Raw genomic sequence first — 27295 nt, 5'->3', positions numbered from 1 at the left:
GTAGCTCAAACAGATCAAAAGTTACTAAAACATGTGACTTGTGTTGCTGCAAAGTGGAGTGCCCTTTGCAAAGGTTGACTGGTCATCTTTCTCACTGCTGCATTTGCGTATTACACTGGTACTAATGAGGCAAAATCTTTGAAGAGACAGTATGTGTAAAAATGTCAAAATAATGTTTCAGAAAATGTATCGCATTATGCTGCAGCCTTTTTTTTGCTGCATAATTTAGTCAATGCACATAATTTTGTCCTCCATTGTGGCATAATTCCAATGCCCCCAAAGCAGGCAGCAGATGTTAAAAGTGCGTGTGCATGAAGTGGAGAGACTATGAAGTTTGTGAACTTAGTTTGGTGTGCTTGCAAATCCTGCATTGCCAATCCCTGGTGAGTTGCACTAGTACAGCTGAAACACGGCAAATGGGTGAGGCGGGCTGGCCTCAAGGGTCCTGTGACCTCAGTGACAGAGTCACTGTCACTCTAGGGTGTGCTGCTTCATAGGCCTGCCCGCAACACTGGAGGTGAACTTCAGTGTGGATTGTGGTGGAAAGCATTCAAGGTTAAGCCACACTTGCCACCGCTCGGGACCACCTGCTAGTGCTAAGACACCAGAGCTTCTGAGGTCTAGCAGGGCCTTCTGAGGTCTAGCAGGGCCTTCTATGATCTAGCATGGGAATGTGCTCCCTCTGGAGAGTGGTCTGGTGGACTGGTCATGAAGGGTGAACCTGGTTCCCCAGTTCCAAATTCGGTTGATCTGGCCATAGTGCCACATCCTATCCCCCACTGAACACCATACTGCCCCACTCATAGAAACCTGCATTGCCTTCAGCTGCAACCCAATTGTGCCCCACTATAAACACCTGGATCTGACTCAATTCAAATTCCGCACTAGACAAGAGTAATATGCTGCCTGAAATAACAAGTGATAACATCCTGGAAAAAGCAAACACTCTTAGAGAATGCAAGATTATGTAAAGGACGTCAAATGTAGGCAGGAACAACATGGTCACCTTAACGCTTGTACACATTATTCAGAAATCAATGAGTGTTTTTGCCTGAAAAGTTAAGGACATGACTTCAGGGCCCGGAAGGGACCCCTCTCAATGTCCATTGCTTATATCCTTATAAAACATAAGCAAAAAGTCCTCATCTCTGAACAAAGAGGCGTGATACACATTGGCTAAACTAAAATAAGGAAAACAGCTGATAAGAATCACATTAGAGTTGCACACTCCATGCATTGATCCGGTATTGCAGGACCTCAAGGAATGGTGCACTTCCGCACCCAGGGAAAACAATGCTCTTCAAAGTAAGACGAGAAAACCAAAGTTTTGCTTCACTAGCAAACTCTGTAAAGTGTTGTTAATGTGTGTGGGTGTGAATGAAACCAATCTGTCAACTCGCGAAAACTCTGGCTTGCTTCATTTTGTTATTTTTTGTATTTTTAAACTTTTTTTCTCTTCATCCCGAGGCTGCACTTTGGAATAGAAAAATGTCAGAAAAAGACGACATTTCGAGCAAAGGTGTTCCTTTCTCTTTTGGATCCATTTCACAGGAGAACGAATGAAGGAGAGCAGAGGAAAGAGAGGGTAAGAGCCGTTTTTGAAGTCTGAGGAGGAGTGAGACAGAAAGAGAGGGAGGAAGAGGCAGAGAGAGAGGGGGGGCTGCTCCCAGCGGTTGAGCGGGAGAAGTGGACACTGTCATTGTCTTCTCTGGGCAGGAAGGAAAGGACAGTGTGGCATACTTACAAGCTCCTATTGCCACCACAATGTCACTTTTTACAACGTTGTGGTGGCAATAGTGGTTTCACGTTATTTAGAAGACAGGGTTAAGCCACATTAAAGGTTTAATGCCACCTTATAAATAAGGCACCCTTTCACACTATACTTAGCGTGAAAGGGGAGGTCAATCGGTGTTGTGGTGGGCGTTCCACTGCAACACCCATTGATTTTGATGCTTCCCCATATCTACAAGGGTGGCGTAAATATGGAGCAGCGCCAACATTAAGACCAGTGAAAACCTTGTCTTACCCTGGAGCAACGAAGAGAAATGTTTAATTTCTCCTTGTTTTTGCTGTTTCCGTGTATGCTGCGTTGTGAAGCACACATGGAAACAGCAAAGCGCCATGGATTGTTTATGTGCAGGAAGGTGTCTCTTACGGAACATAAACAATCATTTGAAAAAATAACAATTTGCAACTTCTGTGTGTGCTGCAGCACACACAGATGTAACAAAATGCTATTTAAAGATTATTTATGTGCAGGAAGGGACACCTTTCTGCAAATCAAAAATATTTCCCAGCAACGCAGACACCCTTGCACTATGGTGCAAGGGTGCCTTTGTTGGCATTAGGCAGCTAATTTTAGCAGTAGCGGTGCAGAGGGAAACGCAGGGCTGCACCAAATTGTTGTAAATAAGGTGCAGCCCTGCGTTTCAGAAGTGGTGGAGCACGGTGTTAAGCCAAGAAGGCTGACAATGCGCTCCGTCACTTCTATTGTAAATATGCCCCAGAGTGCCTTTACTTCTCTGCCACCTGCCCATCCCCGAACAGGTCAAGCTTTATCTATAGGCCTTGGTTATTTCTGCCCTTTTTGGGATACATTTTTAAAATAAAAATGTAGAGGAACAGATTCTATTAAATTTAAAAAGTAGGACCACGCTGTGCCCTGCAGATCCTGCCTAATTCCACCACTGATAAACTGGCATTCTCATATTCACTAGATGACCCTAAGCTACCATTTTATCTTTCTGCTTCTCGCACTGTGAGAAAGCAGAAGAGTTTAGTTGGGAGCGGGCAGGTGGGCGGGTCTGTTCTAGAGCAGGGGAGGAGTGGTTTGCCCACTCCTGAGGGCGCTGACTGGTTGGTCGGCCCTTTGGGGCTGCCGAAACAAGTCATGCGCACTCTGTCCTTTCTCCATGCAGGCTGCAATGCAGCCTACATGGAGAAAATGGCCTCTCCATAGGCACCTGGATTGGATCCGCCCCGACCAATCACAACGCTGCCATTGCAGGGTTGGGATTGGCTTAGGGGAGACTGTAGAGCAGGAATTGGGACCCAACCGGCCGTTAGACAGGTCAGTTTTTAAAATGTATTATCCCTTCCCCGCCGGCCCCACCTATTTCCAACCCGCGATTAATGCCTCCTGCGACTAGATTTGAGCTTGACGTGCATTTCGCTTTGCAGGATTATTAGATCAATTATAATCAGGGTGTAATTGTGTATTTGTGTCTGGCTGGTCCCGAAAATAGCACGCTCCAACCATGGTACCTTAAGAAATGCCTCCTGGCACTGAGGTTTCAACTTCATGGACAAATATAAAATACATCCTTTCCAGTCAGCAGACTTGGTATTATTGGAGCAAGGTTGCCATCAAGTGGCCAAATGAATAACTACACATTACATTCATTTGTCGATCAATTCTCGCCATATTTGATAATGTAGTCACAAGGAGTATAGTAAGTTTTGTTGCTCTGAAGCTAGGGAACTGTAAAATCCGCTTTCTTAGAAACCATCATTTGCGTTAAACAGAAGCGAGTTCTTTCTTTAACATTATCTGCTTAAAAACAGTTTCTCAGGTTTGAAGATGTGTCCACTGGTCACAAACGCCCAGATTCATCAAAACATTGTTTTTGTCATTGGTTCACGCAAGTTGACACAAGGGCAACGCGATCCTTAAGTCAGATTTGAAAAGCCACACAAGGCCACCTTCCGTGGTCCTGTGTTGCTTGGTAAATTGAAGTAACTCAAGGCAGCGGAAGCCGCTGCCTTGTGTTGTTCTTCGCCTGGAAGGAGTGTGGGTGTTCTCACGCATCCAGCCATGCTTTTTTGCGCATTCCCACATTTACCAAGACTAGTAAACCTGGGAAATGCATCAAAATCAGAAGCCTTGCTTATAGAGATGCAACTAGGAGAAACACCTGTATTTCTGCTCATTGCTTCCTCTTTGTAAGCGTGCTGCATTCTCCAGCACAATTAGTAGAGGAAAACGTTTTTAAGGATTGTTTTTTGCAGGAAGGTGTCCTTTTCTGCACAAAAACTATCTTACCTGCAAAACAGGAACCCTTCCACCATAGCCCAAGGGTGCTTGCCTTGGCGCTAGGCAGCGCACAGCGCACCAGCGCAGGGAGAGAGCAGGAATGTGCGTTCCTGCCCTCTCCCTTTGACGCAGCACAGCAAGTTGTCTCCCCGTGTTGCGCTGCATCAAATAGTGATAAATCTGGGACAAGGTAACTTAGAAAGTTCTAGACCCCTAGGCCCAGAGTAGCTAAGCACTTGTGTTTCCCTTGCGCCACACAAGGCAAAGCAAGCCCTAAAATCAGATTTACTAAGCCACGCAAAGCCGCCTTGCGTGGCTATGCATGGCTTGGTAATCTAGGGTAACGCAAGGGAGCACACGTCGCTGCCTTGCATTACTTTGCGTTGGGAAGGCGTTCAGTGGGTGGAATGTGGGTGTTCCCACGCATCCACTGATTGATGTTGGCACATTCCCACACTTATCAAGAGTAGTAAACCCGGGAATGTGTCAAAATGTTATGCCTTCCCAACAGAGGTGTAATGAGGGGAAATATGTTTATTTTTCTTTGTTATTTCCTCTTTCTATGTGTGCTGCATTCTACAGCACACGCAGATAGAGGAAAATGTCTCTGAGGATTGAGTTTGTGAGGGAGACGCCGCGTCTCTCACAAAAACAATCCCGCCTGGCACCATGGTGCAAGGGTGGCTGCATTGGCGCTGGGCTGCACTGTGTACCAGCGTAAGGAGAGAGCAAGAATGCATCATACCTAAGTAGATATGGTGCATTCCTGCTTCCCCCTGTCATGCAGTACAGCACAGCCAGTTGTCTTGCTGTGTTGCACTACTTTTTAGCAATCTGGGCCCTAGTCTTTACAACAAAGTTGTGTTTATCATTTCGTTTCCTGTGTTGTCTCAGTAATACTAATTGTGAGAGACAGTATGTTTTGCAATACATTAATATTCATCAATATTCACAGGCAGGGTTGATGTTTCAGTCGGCTGGAGTGAATATTCCAAGAAAGACATTCATGGTGACTCCAGTGCTGTGCCCTCGCTTTTAAAGTGGATGGGGGAATCAACATGGGGGAGCCGTGGATGGGGCGGGGGGGATGTGACAGAAGTGACATGGGGATGAAAGCAACATGGGTGGCGAGGGTGGAAGGGCAGAAGCTACAAGGGTGAAAGGATATTGCAGGAGCAAATTGGATCACCAGGTAGGGGGGAGCAATCAGGAGAAAAAGAGCCATGTGGAGCTGGAGGGGAGAAGCCCACAGACAACAAAGCAATGTAGATGAAGTGGAGGAAAAGCACACAGGTAAGAGAGAGGAATCCCGGAGCAAAGTGGGTACGCAAAACTATATGAGGGAGACAGCTGGAAAACACATGCACTCTCTGGGAATGCTTAACCATAAAGAAAAAAGTAGCACCTGAAAAAGCGAGCAGTGAAAGGCTCAGTGATGTGTCCATGTTCTAGGTGAGGGAAAAGCACAAGTAGAGGAAGGAAATCCCACATTTGTTAACAAATACAAAGCAGGTAAATGAGAGTGAGATGAAGCTAACCCTCTTTGCCCCCGAGAGCCAGCAGAGCTGTTCTTCTGCCTCTTTGCCCCCGAGAGCCAGAGGAGTTGTTCTTCTGCCTGTTTGCCCCGAGAACCAGAGGAATCGTTCTTCAGCCTCTTTGCCCCGAGAACCAGAGGAGTAATTCTTCTGCCCCTTTACTCCCCCTGAGAACCAGAGGAGTCATTCATCTGTCTCTTTGCCCCCCTGAGAACCAGAAATCGCCTTTTGCCTCCTCAGAACCCCTTCTGCCTCTTTGCAACCGAGAACGAGAGGAGTCGTTCTTCTGCTTCCTTGCCCATGAGAACCAGAGGAGTCGTTCTTCTGCCTCTTTGCAACCGAGAACCAGAGGAGTCGTTCTTCTGCCTCTTTGCCCCCAAGAAGCAGAGAGGTTGTTCTTCTGCCTCTTTGCCCCTGAGAACCAGAGGAGGTGTTCTTCTGCCTCTTTGCACCCGAGAACCAGAGGAGTCGTTCTTCTGCCTCTTTGACCCCCTGAGAACCAGGGGAGTCGTTTTTCTGCCTCTTTGCCCATGAGAACCAGAGGAGTTATTCTTCTGCCTCTACCCCCCAGAACCAGAGGAGGTGTTCTTTTGCCTCTTTGCCTTAGAGAAACAGAGGAGTCGTTGTTCTGCCTCTTTGCACCTGAGAACCAGAGCAGTCATTCTTCCGCCTCTTTGCAACCGAGAACCAGAGTTGTTCTTCTGCCTCTTTGCGCCTGAGAATCAGAGGAGTCGTTCTTCTGCCTCTTTGCCCCCAAGAACCAGAGGAGTCATTCTTCCGCCTCTTTGCAACCGAGAACCAGAGTCGTTCTTCTGCCTCTTTGCCCCTGAGAATCAGAGGAGTCTTTCCTCTGCTTCTTTGCCCCTGAGAACCAGAGGAGTCGTTCTTCTGCCTCTTTGCAACCGAGAACCAGAGGAATCGTTCTTCTGCCGCTTAGCAACTAAAAACCAGGGGAGGTGGTCTTCTGCTCCTATCCCCAGAGAACCAGATGAGGTGTTCTTCTGCCTCATTGCCCCCCTGAGAACCAGAGGAGTCGTTCTTCTGCCTCTTACTCCCACCCGATAGAAACTAACAAGTCCTACCGAGGTCAAATCCAAACCATTCAGGCTAAGCCCTACAGAGAACCCAGGCACAATCACAGAGCTGTAAATAGCAACAACCTCAAGCGCATTAACATCTCTCAGGCTGCCACTGTCCATAACAATAGCCAACTGAAATGCGTACTCCTCCACTGCAGATCAGCTAGTAAACATGCACCCGATATCTACAAACTCATTGTCACAATGAGCTTGATATCGTTATCCTCATGGAAACCTGGATAAACAGCTCATCTCCTCCTATTTGAGACTTACTTGGCCCCCCTAGTCACGGCATATTTGACTGGACAGATTTAGGAAGCCAGGTGGTGGAATAGCCCGCATCCCCTGAAACACAATCTCTGTGCACCAGTCAGAAACTGTCATATGAATATGTTTGCATCAACATCGCTAGCAACAACAGTTTCATTTGCAAACTACACATGTTCTACCACCCCCTGAAGACAATCTGCTGTTCATTGATCAAATTATGGAAGTCATCACATCCAACGATGACCCTCAAGTGGCCCAGATCTTCCTCGGAGACTTCAACCTCCACTGGAATAATCCGAACGACCATGCAGTGAACTGCCTAAATCTTTCTATCAGACCACGAGTTGATGCAATTCTGCGACAGTCCCACCCACAACAAGGGTGAGACATTGGACCATTTCTAAAATGAACAACATCACATTGCAAACCATTATCCCCTGCAACTAGTCAGACCACTACAGTATCATTTTCCTCATCAACGTGGAGGTGACCTCGAAGAGAGATCAACCCAAGAAAACAAAACAATGGAAAAGGAATCTTTGAAACATTAATCCTAATGACTTATCAACCCGATGTAACATTGCCTTGACTCCTCAGATGGGCATGGTAGATGTCCATGACCTCACGGAGTTCTATAATACTTTTGTTTTGGATGTCCTTGACTCTATCGCTCCCCTTCAAAAACAAAACTTTTCCATCAAAGTCTTCAAACCTTGGTTCAATGACAATCTAAACTCTGAAAGACGCAATCTAAGATTAGCAGAAAGAGCCTGGAGATCCGTATCATCCACTGAACACCTAAAACGCTTAAGATCAGTAAGGAACACATACAACAGAAAAATCCAAAATGCAAAGGCCAACTTCTTTAGAACCCAGCTTAACCTAGCCAGATATTGTCCCCAAAACCTTTTTGAAATCGTCACACACCAATCGCTCAATGCTTCAAACTCACTGGACCCTGGATTTATCACTCGCCCAAACTGTAAGGAATTGGCCTCCTTTTTCATGGGAAAAACTAAAACCATTGAAAACAACCTACAATCAACGAGGGAACTATGTCCAGCGGCCTTGCACTTTTTTCCACTCACCACCCAGGTCACGGATCAGCTTGGTCCCTCAGGACCCTATTGATTGATTGACCTGGGGTACCCACGTAGGTGCCAGCGTGTTGTGGGACCACTCTTTCCAGGGCCAGAGACCTTTCACCAGAGAGGTGGGGCACAATCTTACCGTGGTGAAACAAAGTGCCAGGGCAGCATAGGGATCATATGTGAGGTCTCCGATTGTTAATCTGGGTAGACAGAGGGTCGACCCGGTGTCTCAAGTGCCAAGATGATCAAGGGGAAGAAGAAGAAAGGCACGTCTGACTCTCATGAACTCCACCACCCCCAGCTCATGCTATGCTGCAACCAGCGGTTAAATGCCTGGCAAGCAGGTGGGGGCAGGTGGTAGGTTGGAGAATATCAGCTGGCATAGGCAGATAGTCATCGACGATGGCCGCACTTCTCAAGGGTTAGAGCAAGCTCCAGCCCAGTTGCTGCAGATAACTGGATCCATCAAGTAAGTAATTATGATGTTTGTCCCGCTGTGTTCCTCATGCAAGCTTCATTCCTAGGATGGTTGTTGGTGTCGTGGCTGGTAGCGTTAAGCTAAGGATAAGTGCCCATAGGTAATCCCAAACTCTGGGAGCTGCCACCATGAGCTCCTACACAGTGGCCATCTTGAAAGCTCCTCCCACAGTTTACCACACAAAGGGCTGATTACCCCCTACTCATAGTCTGGAGCCAGGGCTAGGATGTAAGGGGGACCTGTGTGCCTCAAGAAACCAATGCATCGGAACCATGCATAGCTGTTGCAGCTCAGAGAGATCAACGCATCCCTTAACTGCATGGAGAAAACCAGCGCATCACTCTATGGAACCAAGGCATCTTGGCCCAACATCGTACCTTCTAAACTGATGCATTGCCATCCCCGCGTGGAGAAGAATTGATGCATCCTCGACCTGCGGGATTGACATCTATGCATCTCACAATGCATCTCGCTTTCACAACCAGGAAAGATACTTTGTTCACCAGGGCCTGCATAGGTCCTGGAGCCGGCCTTTGCTCCATTGCGGTTGGCCTGAACTTTGAGTCTGCCCCGGTCCAACGTGACCTCAAGTAACCCCTAAAGAGCTATTTGCTTCAAAGTGCTATTTTACACTTATTCTTTTAAAATGTTTATCTCGACTTGTATATATTGGATTTTTGTCGTGTTGGTCTTGTTTTATTCAGACTATTATAAATAAATTTTCTAAACCTGTGTGGAGTCTTTTTGTGGTGTTTGCATTGTGTTACTGTGGTTGTGTGTGTTACACAAATACTTTACACATTGCCTCTATAGATTAGCCCACCTGCGATGTGCCAAGTTACCAGAGGTTGAGCAGAGATAATCTCAAAGTGTGTCTCTGATTTACCCTGACTAGGATTGTGGTTTCTGCCTGTAAAGGGTGCATACTCTTACAACCGGAAATCCAATTTCTAACACAATGGATATCACAATTTGAGGGTCCAACCCCTTCGGTTTTATAAGTGCTCCAGCTCATTTATGTTTACACTGGTGAATTCTAGCACAGAATGGACAGAACTTCACTGGGTGGAGAATATGCAATCTAAAATGCAGGATTAGGTAGGGTCACCCACAGACAACTGCTAGTTATGTACTATGCGCTGCTACAAGCCTGTCATAACCATCACACACAGGACAGGGAAACAAAGAAGTTTTTAGTCACCCAATCCCAGACCAGGATACTGTGAAAGAACAAAAGCACTGCCAAAACAAAAGGAAAAATCCAGCGAAGCAATGCTCAGTTTGTAGCTTTGTATGTGAAGAAGAATCAGGCACTGCACATGCGCTGTCATTTGAGGGACATTTTGTTTACTTACATGGGACTCAGAACCCTCCCACTGCTTACCATTGGTTGTCTTCATCATCACTTTAATTTCCTTGCTTCTCTTTGGTCAGTGCGTGCCGTCTTCAAATCTTCGTGTGGTTATCCCTATACTGGAGCATGGCACAAGTACTGCTTCCTTGCTCTGTGTCCTTCCATTGCTTGTTCTTTCAGAGCTACTTTTCTATTTTAGATGCAGCACTCCATAAGACCGCTTGTGCTTGCCAATGTTGTTTGAAGCTTTGCTTTGCCCCCACCCACTCTCTCTGCTGTTTGTGTTGCTTTGCCTCCATCCTCTCTGCCATCCATGTTCCTTTGCCCCATCCTCCCTTTCCAGCACCCGTGTTGCTTTGCCCCATCCTCCCTTCCCACCATCTGTGTTGCTTTGCCCCATCCTCCCTTTCCAGCGCCCTTGTCGCTTGGATCCATCTTCCCTTCTCACCATCTGGGTTGCTTTGCCCCATCCTCCCTTCCCACCATCTGTGTGCTTTGCTCCATCCTCCCTTCCCACCATCTGTGTTGCTTTGCCCCATCCTCCTTTCCCACCATCTGTGTTGCTTTGCTCCCGCCCTCCCTTCCTGTCGTCCATCTGCTTTTCCCCAGGACCTGCCATAAAAACACGCTATGATGCAGCATCGCCGGCCGCATCATAGCACCTTTTCACTTCCCCTATATGCCTGTGTGGTGCCTCCCTACACTCTACTTTTCTATTTTAGATGCAGCACTCCATAAGACTGCTTGTGCTTGCCCATGTTGTTTGAGGCTTTGCTTTGCCCCCACCCACCCTCTCTGCTGTTTGTGTTGCTTTGCCTCCACCATCCCTGCCATCCATGTTGCTTTGCCCCATCCTCCCTTCCCACAATCTGTGTTGCTTTGCCCCATCCTCCCTTTCCAGCACCCGTGTTGCTTTGCCCCATCCTCCCTTCCCACCATCTGTGTTGCTTTGCCCCATCCTCCCTTTCCAGCACCCGTGTTGCTTTGCCCCATCCTCCCTTCCCACCATCTGTGTTGCTTTGCCCATCCTTCCTTTCCAGCACCCGTGTTGCTTTGCCCCATCCACACTTCCCACCATCTGTGTTGCTTTGCCCCATCCTCCCTTTCCAGCACCCGTGTTGTTTTGCTCCATCCTCCCTTCCACCATCTGTGTTACTTTGCCCCATCCTCCCTTCCCACCATCTGTGTTGCTTTGCCCCATCCTCCCTTTCCAGCACCCGTGTTGCTTTGCCCCATCCTCCCTTCCCACCATCTGTGTTGCTTTGCCCCATCCTCCCTTTCCAGCACCCGTGTTGTTTTGCTCCATCCTCCTTTCCACCATCTGTGCTACTTTGCCCCATTCTCCCTCCCCACCATCTGTGTTGCTTTGCTCCCGCCCTCCCTTCCTGTCGTCCATCTGCTTTTACCAAGGACCTGCCATAAAAAAACGCTATGATTCGTCACTGCCAGCCGCATCATAGCACCTTTTTACTTCCCCCACATGCCTGTGTGGAGCCTCCTTAACCTCCCCTATGTTGCCTGCCTTGCCGCCCTCCATCCCAGCACTAATTAAAACAACAAGCACTGGTAAAGCCAATAGGTCTTGGGTATGTGAGGTCTGGTGACTTTGTTCGTGGTTTGTTTAGCTGTGTTTACAGCAGCTACTGTGCAGCATGGCTGAAGGTAAAGAAGAAAGCAATATGATGCAGCCATAAAAAACATTGAGAAAGCTTATAGCTCTCACGTAGGCGAGACTGATTGGCTTAGCCAATTTTTGTTTTTAGAGAGGCAGCGTTCTTTCAAAGCACCCTTCGGGGCATATTCTCAAGAACGTGTGATAACCATCGCAAAAGTAACTTAATGCAACTCTCAACATCGCAGTCTATCACGGGAAAATTATGCTGTGTCAACTAAGTATTCACAACACGGCGGTACCATGCGATAGTCACCAGATAACGCGTCAAATGGCCGCGCTAAAATCAAAGCCATGCCGCAAAAATGCGAAACACAAATGCAATAAAAGCTGCGATGAGGCCAATTGCGATACAAAAAGCAGCGGAAACCAGCGGCAGGCTTGCAAATCCCACGTGTCTGGCGGGAAAATGCACTATAAAAGCTACAAAAACAACATACCAGAAACAATCCAAAGTGCGTAGCAACATGGATGCACCCCGACCGTGCGCAGAGGCTAACGCGAACCCCACAGACCCCCCCGACCACCAGCAAGGAACAACGGGGTCGGGGAAGGCCAAGGAGAATGGGGAGAGGAGTTGGCCTAACGGCTAGGGCGGTCGACCTCGAATCTGGGGAACAGGGTTTGAGTCTCGGCAATGACACTGAACATCCTGTGATTCTGGGCAAATCACTTAATCTCCCCGTACCTAACAAACATGAATGTGTCCTCATGTAATGCAACTGGTTCTATGTAAAGCAATTTGATACCCGATACCAGGTCAGGTTCGCGCTATATAAAACTCCGTAAAAAAAAAAAAGGAGAAGAGGAAGACGGGGTACAGTCTGCAGGAAAACAAGATCAGCGTCACGGAGGTGACAGAACACTACCAGCAACTGATCCACAATCAGACTACCTTGAATGCAGCCGGAATGTCAAGGAGGCCAATGGAGGAGGCCAAGAGGCGTTGGCATGACGTGAAAACTTAAACCAGGCACAAAGACGCTGCCAACAGGAAGGCAGCAACAGCGACATGAGGTGTGAGTCCTGCGCCACAGGAGGAGCTGGAGGAAATGGAGGCCAGTCATCAGTGCGGAGACGGTGCAAGGAGGTGAGAGTACGGACACAACTCGAGAGGACCTGACACAACAACAACAGGGTGAGTAACGACCAGGGACTGGGGGGACGGGGGGAGATGGGCACAATGACACACATGCACAAGTATGTATAGCACACTGCACACCCACAATGACCCAGGATCATGTCCCTCATCCCCGTGGCAGACTGCAGCACACACACATAGCAATCACACCCCATCCCATGACAATGTGGCACAAAGTGCAACACCGACACTGCAGAACAGGGGACACAACTGGGTCCCCTCATGCGCAGAAACAGGCCAATCACATTTGACAGAGCAGGGAACTGTGAGATGCATATGTGCGGGTACAACCTCACATCCGTCATGTAGTCCATATGTCCACTGTCCCCCCTCAAATTGCCAGCACCGCCCAAATAGTCACAATGTACATTGTCACACAGTCTGCATGTGAACAAGAACAATACGCTAACAAAAATGTCAACACAATGTCAACATGCATCTCCCCTTCACATTGCAGAGGTACAAAAAAACACCTCCAGCAGGTCAGACCAGACAACCCATCAGTGATGCCGGAGACGACCACCACACCTTCGACACCGACGCCCTACAACAGCTCATGGACATCTCAGGCAACCCACCCCCAGGAGCAGGGCAGCCAAGCTACATAGAGGAGACCCCAGCCCCTGCACAGACCACACAGCAGGAAGCACCCGCCACCACGGCTGGCTCCCAACACTTCACCGAGGCACACATCGCATTCCAATGCTAGGTGTCAGAATGCCAAAAGGAGGTGGCTGAACATGTGCGGCTGGGGTCAGAGCTCATGGAAACCAAACTTCATCACATACGGGGTGTCGAAGTCCCATCAGGGACCACCTACACCCCACAAAGGAGACCCACACTGCGACAGAGACACATGCATTTGCACATTTCCTGAAGTGAACTACGCCCAGAGCCCCGTAAATACCATCCACACACCCACGCTGGTCCTCTGTACGACGGCCCAGTACACGCCTCTTATGTATCGAGTGGCTGACGACAAAGCTACATCTCCAAGCTCTAACCATCTGTCTGCGATGACATGGTTTGCGTTCGCTGTACACAGCACAAGGTAATGTTGTAGGGCCTGGGGCCTTCGTGCACATATCATGACCACACGGACACACGCAGATATTTTTTGCAACTGGCTACGGGCAGCTGCAGTGGGGGGGTGTCACACCTGCATCATCTTCCTCATCGTCGTCCCAGGTCTCCCACACTGCCTGAGGTGACATTGCTGCGTGGGCTCTCCACAGCACATAACCAAAACAGTAAAGGACGATGATTCTTGGTGCACTGAGTTAGTGGCACCTAGAATGCTGAGCAGGGGATCAGGCAGAAGATGGCATCCACGACAGGTGCGAGCAACTCCGTCAGTCTGCCAGTACGACTGTTTCGACACTGGCAGTTGGAGTTGGTCCTGGCGATGGTGGCGTGTGCCTCCTGCGGTAATGCGACGTCCGGGCCGGTCAGGACTTGATTTGATGTGTGAGCCCTGGTGGGCCGCAGTTGAGGCTGGAGGCAGCGGTCAGCGCAGGGCCACAGACACATGGCGTTGATGACCCTAAGGCCATCACCTCAGATGCCATCCAATATCTCAGAAGAAGGGGTCCCTGACCTGACCAGCACAGAGTCCCGGATGCACAGTAGCCGGCATAGGTAACCCACCACGGGATGGTGACTTGCGGTGCACTGAGGTAGGGCCACACGTACAGAGCGGGTCCTCATCGATGTCGAAGGTGAATGTGGTAGAGGGTTGCGGGGGACAGTGGAAGGTGTCCTCCAGAGCATGATGCAGGGGGCAGAAGCTATCCGGAAGCAGCAAATGGAGGAGTGTAAAGCGACAGCCTCATTGCCACCAGCAATTCGGTATCAGCTTCATGAGGATGAAAACTACCCCCTAGTCCATAGACTCAGACGCCACCAATGTATGACCACAGTGTCCATGAATGTCGGGGAACAGACTTAGTGGCACCGGGGCTGATAGGGGATGCAGTCTGTGATGATGCTGGCACACTGACATGAACTCCGGCGTTGCCAAATCAAGACTCTGTGACCTACTGGACCACAGTGTAGGCCGAAGGCAGCGGTCAGCAGTGGGCCACAGCCATGTGTCGTAGGCTCGCGATGGACAGAGTTAATGACACCAGGGCAGTTGTCGGTAGTGTTCGATCACCTCCGTAATGATGATCCTTTTTTCCTCCCAAATGCAACGTATCATCCTTTTACACCTCTCCTTGTGTGCAATGATATGTACTCTGCCTTTGAATAATCGATGTTCAGTTCCAATTCTGTGACCTACTCGAGCACAGCGTAGGCCGAGAGCAGTGGTCCGCGTGCGCCCACAGAATCTTGTGGTTGTGATGTACCACTAAGACCTGGCGGCACATCGAAGGTTGTATAGTGACATACACTCAGCCATAATGAATGTGCTCTGCCATGGTGTAATCAAGACTCAGTTCCAAATGTGTGACCTACTTGTCCGCTGTGCATGCCGGTGGAGTACGTCAACAAGTAAGGAGTACTGCGGGCCTGTGTTGCGGAGGCCATGATGGTCTGAGGAGGCTGCCAAGGCGCAGGCCTTGGGTTTGGAGATTGCACCGGCACATGGTGGGTCCTCTTTGACACACGCAGGTGTCGGCAGGTGGGCATTGAGGCCTGGGTGCGCTGGGGCGGGCAGGACTGGTTCGGGGACCAGCGTCCCGGGGTGCAGCAGGCGGGCAGGATCGCTAGAAACACCGCTCACAGCATCAGCTTAGTGGCGGGGTGAGAGGCGCCACCCTGGCAGTTGTTGTTCATCCACTCGGACACTGCCGCAAGGTCGCCCTGAAACTTAAGGGCATCCTGCTCAGTATTATTAGAGAGTGCCACCACCACCAACTGAGTATCGTCAGCGTAGGAGACCATGGTTAGGGCCCTGCTGCTGGCTACTGCCGCTAAAGGTTGAACATAGATATTAAATAACAGGGGACTGAGGGAGGAGCCCTGTGACACCCCTTGTTTCACTGGATGTTAGCCAGACGCAAACGGTGGGGCAGTTACCGTAAAAGACCTCTCATGGAGAAATGAGGCAAGCCACTTCAGAGCCAAGCACGTAATTCCAATCTCCGCGAGGCGTCTCAGCAGTATACCATGAGACACAGAATCAAACCAGCGCTTAGATCTAACAAGATCAGCGCCGACCTTTGACCCTCATCCATTGCTGACCAGAGATGTTCTGTAACAGCTAGGAGAGCTGACTCCGTGCTGTGGCCCGGCCTGAAACCATTCTGGGAAGGGTCCAGTATGTTATTCACTGCCAGAAAATCCGACAGAAGGGAGTTCACATAAGCCTCAGTAATCTTTGCCCCCCAGGGGAGCAAAGAAATAGGGCGATAGTTTTCTGGTTTGGCTGGGTCGAGCGCAGGTTTCTTAAGTAATGGAATTACTTTAGCCTTTTCTAGGCCCTGGTACAGTAGCTGTACTGAGGGACACATTGATCACCTGGTTCAAGAGAGGTAAAATTGTCGCCAGCATTTTCTTGAATTGGTCAGGTTTAAGTGGGTCAGCGGGGGATCCTGACTTGATCCTGCTACAAAGAGCTACCAGTTGATCAACCGGGATCGGCGGAAAGGTATGAAGACCATTATTATTTGTTTATCTCACTTGTAAAGCGCACTGTCACCTAGCAGGCATCCTGGCGCTGACAAACAAGAGTGCACAAATTGTGGGTAAACCCCGAGGAGCTAACAACAAACTAGAAATTGGGGAATAGCCAGGTTTTTAATCTCTTCCTGAAAGGGAAAAGATCCCTGACATGTCTCAGTTCCAGCGGAAGCTCATTCCATAGTCTGGCAACTGATACACTGACGGCTCTGCCGCCTGATTTGACTTTCTTGACTCTAGGTGTTTTCACCAGTCTAGCTGAGGAGGAACGCAGGCATCTCCCTGGAGTATACCATTCAAACTTTCGCTGCATGGAGACGGGCCCGATCCCATGCAGGGCCTTGAACACTAAGCAGAGAGATTTAAACTGGATTCTTTGTCTAATTGGGAGCCAATGCAGCTCCGGCATAGCCAGTGAGGATGAGGAATCTCTAGGCCAGCCTAATACTAACTTGGCCGCTGTTGACTGAATCCACTGAAGTCTATCTAAAAGATATTTCGGGGACCCAAGTAGCAGCGCATTACAGTATTCTAATCTGCTTAGTATAGTACTTTGTACTACTAGCGCTCGCGCCTGGGAAGGCATTAAGGGAAAGATCTTTCGCAGAGTTCGAATAATGGCGAAACAACTTCCCACTGTTTGGTTAACCTGAGCCCCCAACGTTAGTTTGTTACTAAACATAACGCCCAGGTTCCGAACCTTCTCCACCGGTCGTAATGCGGTAGGTGAATCTGAAGGCCAAAAGTTAACAGGCTGCACCGAAGGAATCTTCCCGACTGAATAATAAAAGACCTCGGTCTTTCCAGCATTGAATTGCAAAGAGTTTCCCCTCAACCAGTGAGCCATGGCCCGCAGGCAGCCATGAAACACTTCCAAAGAAGTCGACTGAACTCCCTCTAAGGAGAGAATCAGTTGCGTGTCATCGGCATAATTTACTACAATAATATTATGCGCCCTAATGACAGCGATCAGGGGTAACATGTAAATATTAAAAAGAATAGGGCTAATTGCAGAACCCTGAGGTACCCCATGCGTGATGTTAGTAAAGGCAGATTGGTAAGGTGGAAGGGCCACTGCTTGACTCCTCTCTGAAATAAAGGATTGAAACCAGCTCAGAGCGAGGCCAGTCACCCCAACCTCCCTCAGCCTCCTCAAAAGGATGACATGGTTGAGCGTGTTGAATGCGGCAGACAGGTCAAGCAGAATAAGAACTGCTGCCTGCCCTCTGTCTGCCCGCATCCGAAGCTCGTCCATCATCGTCACCAAAGCCGTCTCTGTGCCATGCGCAAGCCGGAAGCCAAATTGTACATCCTCTAAGATTTTGTTTATTTCGAGGAATTTTGAGAGATAGCTTCCAACCACTCTTTCTACAATTTTGGCCGGAAATGGCAGGAGGGAGATAGGTCTATAGTTGTTGGGACTGGCAGGGTCCAGAGTGGACTTCTTTAACAGAGGAGTCACCACTAAGGAGAGACTGATTACAGATCAGCCGAAGTGTAGGAAACAGCTCTGCTTCAAACTCCTTCCAGAATCTCTGTGGCAGGGGGTCCAAAGGTGAACCCGAGGAAATCCCTAGGACCATCTTACCAAAGTCTTCTGCTGAGAGTATCGCAAACTCAGTTAGCTTATCAAAGGGCAGACTCTCCGAGCCTCTAGGTATGATTTCATTACCACCCAAAGAGCAGCCACTGAGACCGTTGCATTCTGGACTTGCTAACTCAGAGTGCCGAGGATCCTCACCCAGGTCAGCAATAATAGTTTTAATTTTGTCATGAAAAAATCTTGCCAGACTATCGCATAAATCTTGGGAAGGGGGTGTCTGATTCTTAGTGCAGTCGGGACTGATTAAATTGTTCAATATTTTAAAAAATGCATCTCGGTCTATTATGAGCATTCAGGATAGTGCTGGAATAATAGTCTGCTTTGGACAAATTTCTTTCTTTCTTATAACACACCATCAGACTTTTCCAAATAAGTTTATCCTTACCATCATATGCCCTTCTCCACTTTCTCTCCGCCTGTTTACAGTCAAGTTTCAGTTTTTTTTAGTTTATCATTAAACCAGGGGTCCGAAGGTCTGCCCCCTCTCTTATGATCTTTTAGTGGGGCAGGTGAGTCTAATACCGAGGTGATCTGTGAGCAGAGGGAAGCATAATTCTCCGAATTTCGTAGTGCGCGCTGCATCGCATTTTGTGATGCAGGGCGCGCAACGAAATTCGTTTTATTTATTTAATTGTTTACTTACCTCCAATTATTCATATTCCGGTGTTTGGTACCCCCCACCCTGCCCCTCCCCGCCTTTCTGCCCCACGGAACTCCCTCCACGGGCCGTGGCTGGATGCCAACCACATTTAGTTGCAACACACTATAAAGAGGGGGGGCAGGAAGCAGCTTAGAAAAGGAAAGGTCCAGTACCGATGCTCCCAAGGACTGACGTTGTACTCACTGAGGGGTAGCTGTTCCTAAAGAAGAGAAGAAAAGGTAACCTATTGTGATTGAGAAAGAGTGTAGGGGTGATCTTTCAATGAAGTTGGGTTTGACAATGAATATACGGGGTAGTGGTGGTCAAAGCAGTAGCACATCAATCCTATAGATATTCAATATGGTGAGAGTTAACAATACTTGATTCACAGTCAAGGTGCCCCTCAAGGTAACAAATAAAACACCCCACTACCCAGGATGTCACCTAATGAGAGTTCAGCCGAACTTCCATATTCAACTGATTAATGTAAAAGATTGTACCTTGGCACTCTCCAAATTCAAATTACCATTTGTTTATGGCTGTAAGCCGAAAGGATACATAAAAAAATAAATGTGACAACTCACAGGAAACACTAGTCAAGAAGCATGAATTCAAAAGAGATCAGGTTTAATATTGAATAACCTTAGATAAGCCGTGTTCCACTAGAAACCTACAGTCATGTCTAGGACACCAATATCTAAAACAGTAATACAAATAAGGCTAACACAGTCCTGTTGATTATTGTTACACAGCAGAAGTATGGTTGATGTATGGAGGTCCTGTTCTTAAAGCTTCCTGGTTAGTGGCAGATGATGGCAGCCGACACACCCTGAAGCGCGAAACATGTTGACCTAACTTCACTTTTTTCACTTATTTTCCCGGATTTGAGAGCAGCAGGAAGACACTCGTCCTTCCTCTTCGTTTGTTTCAAGGAGGAGCTCCATATCCCTTGTCTTTTAACCTTATCTTCCGGACCCCTGAATAAAACTAGTTTCTGGGCACCGTGAAGGTAATTTTAACTCACCCACTCACTTCCCTAGACCCACATACTCATATGCACAACTGCGGTGTCTCCTTAAAAGATCTCCGATAAAGAGCCCTCTTACGGGACCCGTGGACGGCAGCGCCACCCCCACGAGGAGCCACGCCCAATGATGAAGCATGACACTCGCAAGGGTGTGTGAGGGCACTAAGTTGAAAAGGAGTAATTCCCCCACCTGCACTCAAACCCAACTTCATTGAAAGATCACCCCTACACTCTTTCTCAACCACAATAGGTTGCCTTTTCTTCTCTTCTTTAGGGACAGCTACCCCTCAGTGAGTACAATGTCAGTCCTTGGGAGCGTCGGCACTGGACCTTTCCTTTTCTAAGCTGCTCCCTGCCCCCCCCTCTTTATAGTGTGTTGTAGCTAAATGTGGTTGGCATGGGCTTAAATTAAAAAGTAATACTTAACACTGGTCTGCCGTCTTGGAGCAGCAAAACAAATGATTGAGTATGCAGAATACTGCCTCAAGACGGTGGAATGGTTTTGAAGCTTGCAGCAGTGATGTCTGGCGCTCTGCATAAGAGAGGTCTGGTCCAATGACAGCACGACTGCTGGTACTCTCCTCACTCAATCAGCACCAGTCTGCATTTGCAGGTGGGCTGCGGGGGGGGATGCATTTAAAGGAAATATCTCCTGAGGTCAGCCTTCTCTGGATGCAGAGTAACACAGAGTCAATAGGCAAATACTGGTACTTAGTTCTCTTCTTTAGACACAGCTACCCCTCAGTGAGTGCCACCAATTAAGTTGACATTTTTAAATGTATTTTAGGATATGTTTGTACTAAAAGGAAAATGCGCCACCTTGTTTTTTAGAAGGAAAGTGGGACTTTGTTGAGGCCAAGACAAAAGTCAACCCAGATCAGACTCGCACGGCTGGCCCGAGGGCGGCTGATGGGAGATGCAATCGCCTCCGTTGGCCTTCAGGCTTCAGTGCAGTTTGCCTCAGCATTTGTGAATTGCACTAGTGGGCAGAGGCACCCGATACTCAACCTGTGCCTCCTGTGCCACCAGCTGTCCGAACTCTGCTTCCTCCTAGGGAGCGGTGCACCTCTGCTTGTGTGCGGGAAGGATAGCCACCATGTTTGTGAGTGCATTGTGAGGGATTTATCTATATGAATACACGATTAACACTGTCTTTTGTGAACTCAGGGTAAGTGGTTTACAGGTTGAAAGTTGTGCCTGTGTGAGTGCAGGATGAGGCATATGACTGTGTGAGAGCCGTGTTTGGGGTGTGCCTATGTGAGGACAGCAGTGTGAGTGTGGGGTCCATGCATGTTATGTCTTTGTGTGAATGCACTTTACCAATAACAATCCTATTGGCTTTGGCATTTTACCCTTAACAAGCACACATACATGGACTTTCAGAAATACAGTGCGGAGAGAGCAAATGAAATAGTGTGTATGAGAATGGTAGTGAGTTTTGAAATGGCAGAGGCAGACTCTGTCGAAGGAGGCTGTGGAGTGTCGGGGGGCAGCGGACAGAGAGATATCACTCTAGCCACGGGGCCAGTTACTCTGATTGCACTTGGGCCCGTGGCACCCTAGCTCCGCCAGTGGTGGCACGACATGGCAGAAGGCACATTAAGAGAAAGGCTACAATGACGGGCACACGCTCTGCAGGCAGGAGAGGTGGCATGCACTGGCAGAGGGTTGGTGTACCCATGGCAGGGCGGGCGGGAGGGGTGCTGGAAGTACTGCTGGATATTTAAGATGCAAAACAGGACTTCTAGAAATGCCTCCCAGTTGTTTCCTTACAGTGCACTCCTGTCCTCTCTGGCCAGTAATATTTGTGCACAACAGCTTTGTTTTATTTACAATTTGAAAGTACAGCTTGTGATTGGTCAATTCTCCGGTGTCTGCCATTGTTTCATCACAGTTTACCTGCTTTGTCTCTGCTTTCTCACTTCCAGGCTTCCTTGCATCTTGTTGTTGCAGAAGGTTTCTGTATATTGTAACACCTACTGGATGAACAAAAACAGTGCACACATGTTCCCTTCGGGCATCCTTCGAGGTTTATTCTTTGCATGTGATGTAGCAGACATTTGCAAACAATACAGTGTTATTTTTATTGCCAATTCCTTTATATATTTGTTTCCACTTGGTAATGAAAGGTTCTGGACGGAATTTAGGAGACAAAGGGGGGCACAGCTTGCAACACCTGGCAGGTGTTGGAAAAAAGGGGTACCTGGAGGCGTGTGTGGGAGGCTGGCATACAGATATACAAAAATATCTCCATGGAAACTGACCATCACAAGGGGGAGCAGACAAGGCTGCACCTGAGAGGGGATGAACTCAGGGCTCTGGTGGGGGAAGGTGCCAACGTCCTCAAGCACAGGGACAGTAAATTGCATCATACAGACATAAATATCTATGTGTAGTAATGTGTCTAGTGTGCAGTGAAGTACATGGAGTAACAGTATTATCAAGCCGTACACGTGACACACAAGCAGTGCTTTACTGGAAATCTTTAGGACGTGTTATTGTTGAAAAACCTACAAACAACGGTAAGGGTAATACTAGGTATGCACTGGTGAGATGTACATGAATAGTACAAAATTATATGTATGATTCGGGCGCTCCTCTTCCAATGGTCTACCGTCAAGACCAAATGATTCCAAAAATATGAAGATTCGTGTTATTGTTGTTGCATTGTGTCCCCTGTGTAGAACATTACTCATGGAACCTACTGTGACAGCCTTTGTCCTTTGTATTTGGGTTCATTCTATGTACACCGAATGAGAGGGCATCTATCTGTTGCTGTAATGTGATTTTTAGTCTAGTATTCAAATACAAACCTCTTGTACGTTTCCAAATGATGTATAACCCTTTCATGTGGATGTGTGCTCCAGACAGTTTGGGTTTCATTTATATGGCATTACATTTAGTCATCACCTTGGGTACACCTAGTTTTAGCAGGGAAGTAGTCTGTGGTAGGACCAGTTCACAATTAACAATTCAAATTTGTTTCTATGCTACAGTAACCACCCATATTGTGGAGTGTGCAGACATTTCTTTCCACTGCTGCCCTTGTGATGGTCCATGAACAGAAACATGTCCAATCAATGGAAAGCGCTGCCTGTTTAGGGAAGAGGTTTGTCCAAATATTAAAAGGCGGCCAGAACATTACAAACTAATGCCCAATTCTCTGTCATTAACAACCATTCTCCAATCTACATAGCCTCAACAAGGCACAGAACCCTCACACTCATGCTCGGCTTTTCCTTGAGAATATACAGCATATTATTATTGAACAACACTCCAGAAGGAATTGCTTGGTGGGTTAACTCCCCTGCAGCAGAGCTCTATGTCGAACCTGCAGGCCACAGAATGAAATCCCAGCAGACACTCAGAGCCTCTTCACCAGCTGTCTGTTAAACTTCGACATGTGCAATATCTCTTGTTACTTTGCATATCAGAATTATGAGTATTGTGACAACAATTGCATCCCCGGATGACTTTAGTCAGGTGAAAGATGCTTGGTAAATACTGGGAGATCCGGATTTTGGTGCAGTAGGTTGCAAAGCCCATATTATTTCGCTTTATAAAAATTCCTACTTTGGTGGTATTTTTTGCATCAAATAAATTCTGATTAAGAGAATATGCATTTTACCACATACGATAAATATCGCACTAATTCCTAATTCGTAATGAAGGTGTCATTCTTTCATCCATTTGAGGTCAATAAAATATGAACTATTGAAGGTTCAAGGTTAAGATATACATTAAAAAATATCAACTATTAAAAAGACTCGAAAATAAATATGGAAAAACTCTCCATCATCTATTAACAATGCCCAAATCTAGCTAAATTCACATTCCACTGGTGTATGGAATCATCTAACTAGAAGTCTAGTACTAACATATTTTGGGGCAAATCTAGGATTCTTGAAGGTCAAATGATTTGGATCTATTCACGTTTAATTGGTGTTTATTTTTAAAGATGTTATCTTGGAAGTCTTTGCTGGTTGATGATAACACGTATTTTTAAACAGCACTCGAAAATGTAGGGAGTCATTTAAAATCAGTCAAAAGCAGGACATTAGTCAGAAATTAGCTGATGTCACACGGATCAAAAGTCGCGTTTCACCTGCCGCATTTAGGCAGGTGAACAGGGTCCCCTGCTTCTATGCGTCTACAATGACCCCTATGTATGGAGCGGCATGGCTGGCATCTGAAGCCCCCACCAACAGCGAAAAAAACAGTGCCATTGTTTCTATATTTCAGAAACATCCCCCACCACCACCACATTTTGTGGGTTTGTTTGTAAAATACAAATACAAATGAAGACTGGCTGCAATGACACTGCGCAGGGCCGGACAGGCCTTTTATTCCACCGGGCATTTCCCCAGTGGGCTGGAGCCCTTGGAGGCTGGTTTTGAAATCCCAGAGCCGCTCCTGGTGCCTCTGTCATTGGCACAGTAACACAAAAGACCCCAGTTTCCCGCAACCCAAAAGGAATTTTTTTCTTTTCACAAATGAATGAAAGCCCAATCAGCGGCGTAGGAAGGGGGGTGCGGGCCGCCCCAGGTGTCATCACTGAGGGGGGTGACAAAATGGCAGAAGTAGGACCAGCTGTCCTATTTTTGACATTTTGTCACCCCCTCAGTCCTGTTTCTGTCATTTCTAACCTGGGAAATCAGTGGCGTAGCAGGGGGGGAGAACTCCCCCCCCCCCCACCCCCGGCCGCCCCAAGCGGGCTAAGATCTAGCTACGCCACTGAGCCCAATCCATAGAACGTCAGTGTATGGGGCTAGCCAGTATAATCATCTGGTTCAAAAAAGACCAGGGGTATGAAGGTCAAAGAATTATCGTCAAACTAGCTGCGTGCCTTCTCAGCTACACATAATAAAAGGAAGTAGGAGTCGCCTCGTGTAAGCTTCCACTGCGAGCCATTGGGTAACAATGGCCGCTCGCTCCTGCTTCTCATCATTGGCTGAGCTCGTACACTGCAGGGAAGGCACTCAAACATCATGCCCAAAACAACACTGTGTCCCTTGGTCAGTGTCTTCATCTGACAACGCGGAAAAGATAATAGATCACCTACAATATCCCTGCAAAAAACACCCTGCTTGTAGTGTATAAGACAGACTCTCTGATAAACATAGACTGCAGACTTTACACTCGACATACAACTAAAAATGTGCCCAGGGAACTGTGCCATACCTACATTTAATCGTCCAGACCCTGGCACGTGATTAAAAACACAAACTCATGTTCTGATCGATAATTATGAAATGCCATTATTGGCCTTTTGTGATACTATTCTGTTTTAAGCGGAGGGGCTCCCTTTTTCCTTAATTCCCCTTTGTTTTGAGAGGGGGCTTCTGTCACTCTCCCCAACTCCCTGAGATTAATCCCAGCCGGCACGAGGGGGCTTCAAGAGAGAGGGAAGGAGGGGAGAGGTAGAGAGAAGAGTCAGAGTAGAGAAGGAGAGAGAATTGATAGATGGAAAGAGAGGAAGCGATTGAGCGAGAAGAGGAAGGTAGCAGGGTGGTTTGGGCATTTTTGGGAGGTCTGCTTTGGGTTCCCCAGTTTGGCCCAGTCACTGCGGCTGGCTGACAGCAATGTCCCTGCAAGGGCCCACTATAAAGCAGGCGGTCCTCCTCCAAGCTGGTGAAGCTGAGCCCCTGCCACCCTGGATGGTTAGCGAACCCCCCGCTGGGCTCTAAGTGAGCCCCTTAGTTTGTGATAGACAAGATTTACCTATATTATCTTTAGGTGAAAATGCTACATGGGACACGGAACATCTGGAGTGTTCCTTTCGGATGTGCTTCCCTAGAAGGAGGTATTGCACTATTACATCAGATATACTTCCCTTCGCGTTCCTTTACCCTGTAGTACAAACCTCTCCGCTTAACCTTTTTTTTCCTACAAAAAGCAGCGCAATCAACAGCTGCATTTCAGACATCATATATAATCATACATACATAAATAAAAATAAATAGAACAGAAATGTACAATTAACACTGTCAAATGGGCTGGCCACAATGCAGGAATTGGGCTAAAACATGGTATTACGCAATGTTGCAGGTAGACCAGAGCACGTGGCCAGGCCCGTGTCGGCGTGACACTGATGCAGGAAGCCATGTAGCAGAAGGGCGGAGCTACACAAATAGGCATGCTAGAAACATTTGCCAGTGCACTGAAAAAAACATACATTAAAATCCATTGCCTCTGCTGAGTGCATATACATGTTAAAATTAGCAATATCTTTGCACCAACAGAAACAGGATACAGAAAATACCGCGCTAATCAGTCAAGGGCCCAAATGTAAAAAAATAAATCCTCAGTGGCGCAATACTGTTGGTAATGTACAAGTAGGAATAAATAAATAAAAGCATAGATTAAATATTATACGTACATAAGTTCTCTATGGCCTAGGGCTACAAACTTATAATGTACCCGGCAACCACAGAACCATCAATATCTTACAGGTCAGCAAGCCATGTATCAAAAACAGCAGCAACAGAAACTGTACAATGTACACAATAAAAAAATATATATACATAGCGGTCAGCATTGAAGTGCAAAGCCAGGATTTAGCAGGTGATGTATACAGACGGGCCATTTTCAGCATTGCTGTGCGTTTAGCAATGGGGTGCACACCGTCTACAGCATTCTCTACAGCCCCTGGGGGTCAGTCCCCTGGCGGCAGTGGGGTTCGAAAAGAACACAGGTGTGGTCCACATACACCCTCAGCAGTTTATAGCTTTCTACGGTTTGTTATCTTTATATGGACGAAAACAGTGGCGGGCGGGATTTTGGTGCCATCTTTGGAGAGAAGGTGGATGTGTCGATAGCCTGCAAGTGGAATAAGGTGAAATCAGCATTCTTGTACAAGGACATTTCACTGATCAATCATTTAATGATTCACTGACATTAGGCCTGATATAAACACATACTGGCAGTGGAAGGTCAGACATATTTAAAGATGGCGGTAGCTGTGGCGGAAGTTTCTCCCTCTGAGGAGGCTTCTTTGGCTATGCCAGGAAACCATCATGGAAACATTTTGTAGTTGCAATTGCCCCATTTCTATTTGGCATGTCTGAATCACTCCCACCACATGCAGGTACTGGCAATCTTAAAACCAGACAGGTACTTAACATGCTAACAGAATTCAACAGCATGTCAGGGACACTTGTGTGCTGTTCTGTGCAGGCCCCATGCTTCCATATGCAGCATTGTCCAGAGGCAGCACAACTGAAAATGGTACCAATCCAAAAGTCTAAATTGAGATGCCAGTCTGAAACTATATTCTGCTGCGTCCATACCTCTCACAAAATGTTTACAATTATGGAGCATTCTGCTTCTGGGATAGCCCCCATCCGACATCTAATAATAGAGGGGGGAACAGATAGGATGGCGAACGAGGACCCTCTGCATTTTCTAGTAGGAGTCACGTTACTGTCATGTTGGTATTCGCTGCTGTCCATGCGCAAGGGTGAACTTCCAGCCTCCTGCTCTCTGAGGCGTTAAGTCCTCAGAGCATCTAGCCTCATTCTCACTGGTGTAAATCCAGATCCTGCAGAACTGATTATAAGATAGACCTCAGTATCCTCTTCTCACACATGTGAATGGCTTACTCATTCCTGACCTGCACATTAGCCCAGCCTGTGCTACCACTCCACCCTCCCCAGGGTCACCCCACCTCCATTCGCTGAGAGTCGTGCCCTAGGTGACATGGTCTACAAGGCGACTAGAGTTAGAGCAGGAGGTCACTGTTGTGGGGT

The 27295-nt window shown here is 47.6% G+C and overlaps 1 protein-coding gene across 1 annotated transcript in view; it reads right to left on the bottom strand.

Annotated features, from left to right (window-relative positions):
- Positions 1 to 21623: 21623 nt before the first annotated feature.
- The window catches only part of PLCD4 (phospholipase C delta 4), a 514626-nt gene continuing 508954 nt past the window's right edge, over positions 21624 to 27295 (bottom strand). The window contains exon 17 of the mRNA XM_085650039.1: positions 21624 to 26366. Coding sequence (XP_085506165.1) covers positions 26269 to 26366 — 98 coding nt within the window. The 3' untranslated portion in view covers positions 21624 to 26268. The remainder of the gene's footprint in view (positions 26367 to 27295) is intronic.

Source organism: Triturus cristatus, chromosome 3_2 (genome assembly GCF_964204655.1).
Source record: "Triturus cristatus chromosome 3_2, aTriCri1.1, whole genome shotgun sequence".
Lineage (NCBI taxonomy): Eukaryota > Metazoa > Chordata > Amphibia > Caudata > Salamandridae > Triturus > Triturus cristatus.
The sequence above is the reverse complement of the archived record's forward strand: the minus strand, read 5'-3'. Positions and strand labels throughout refer to the sequence as shown.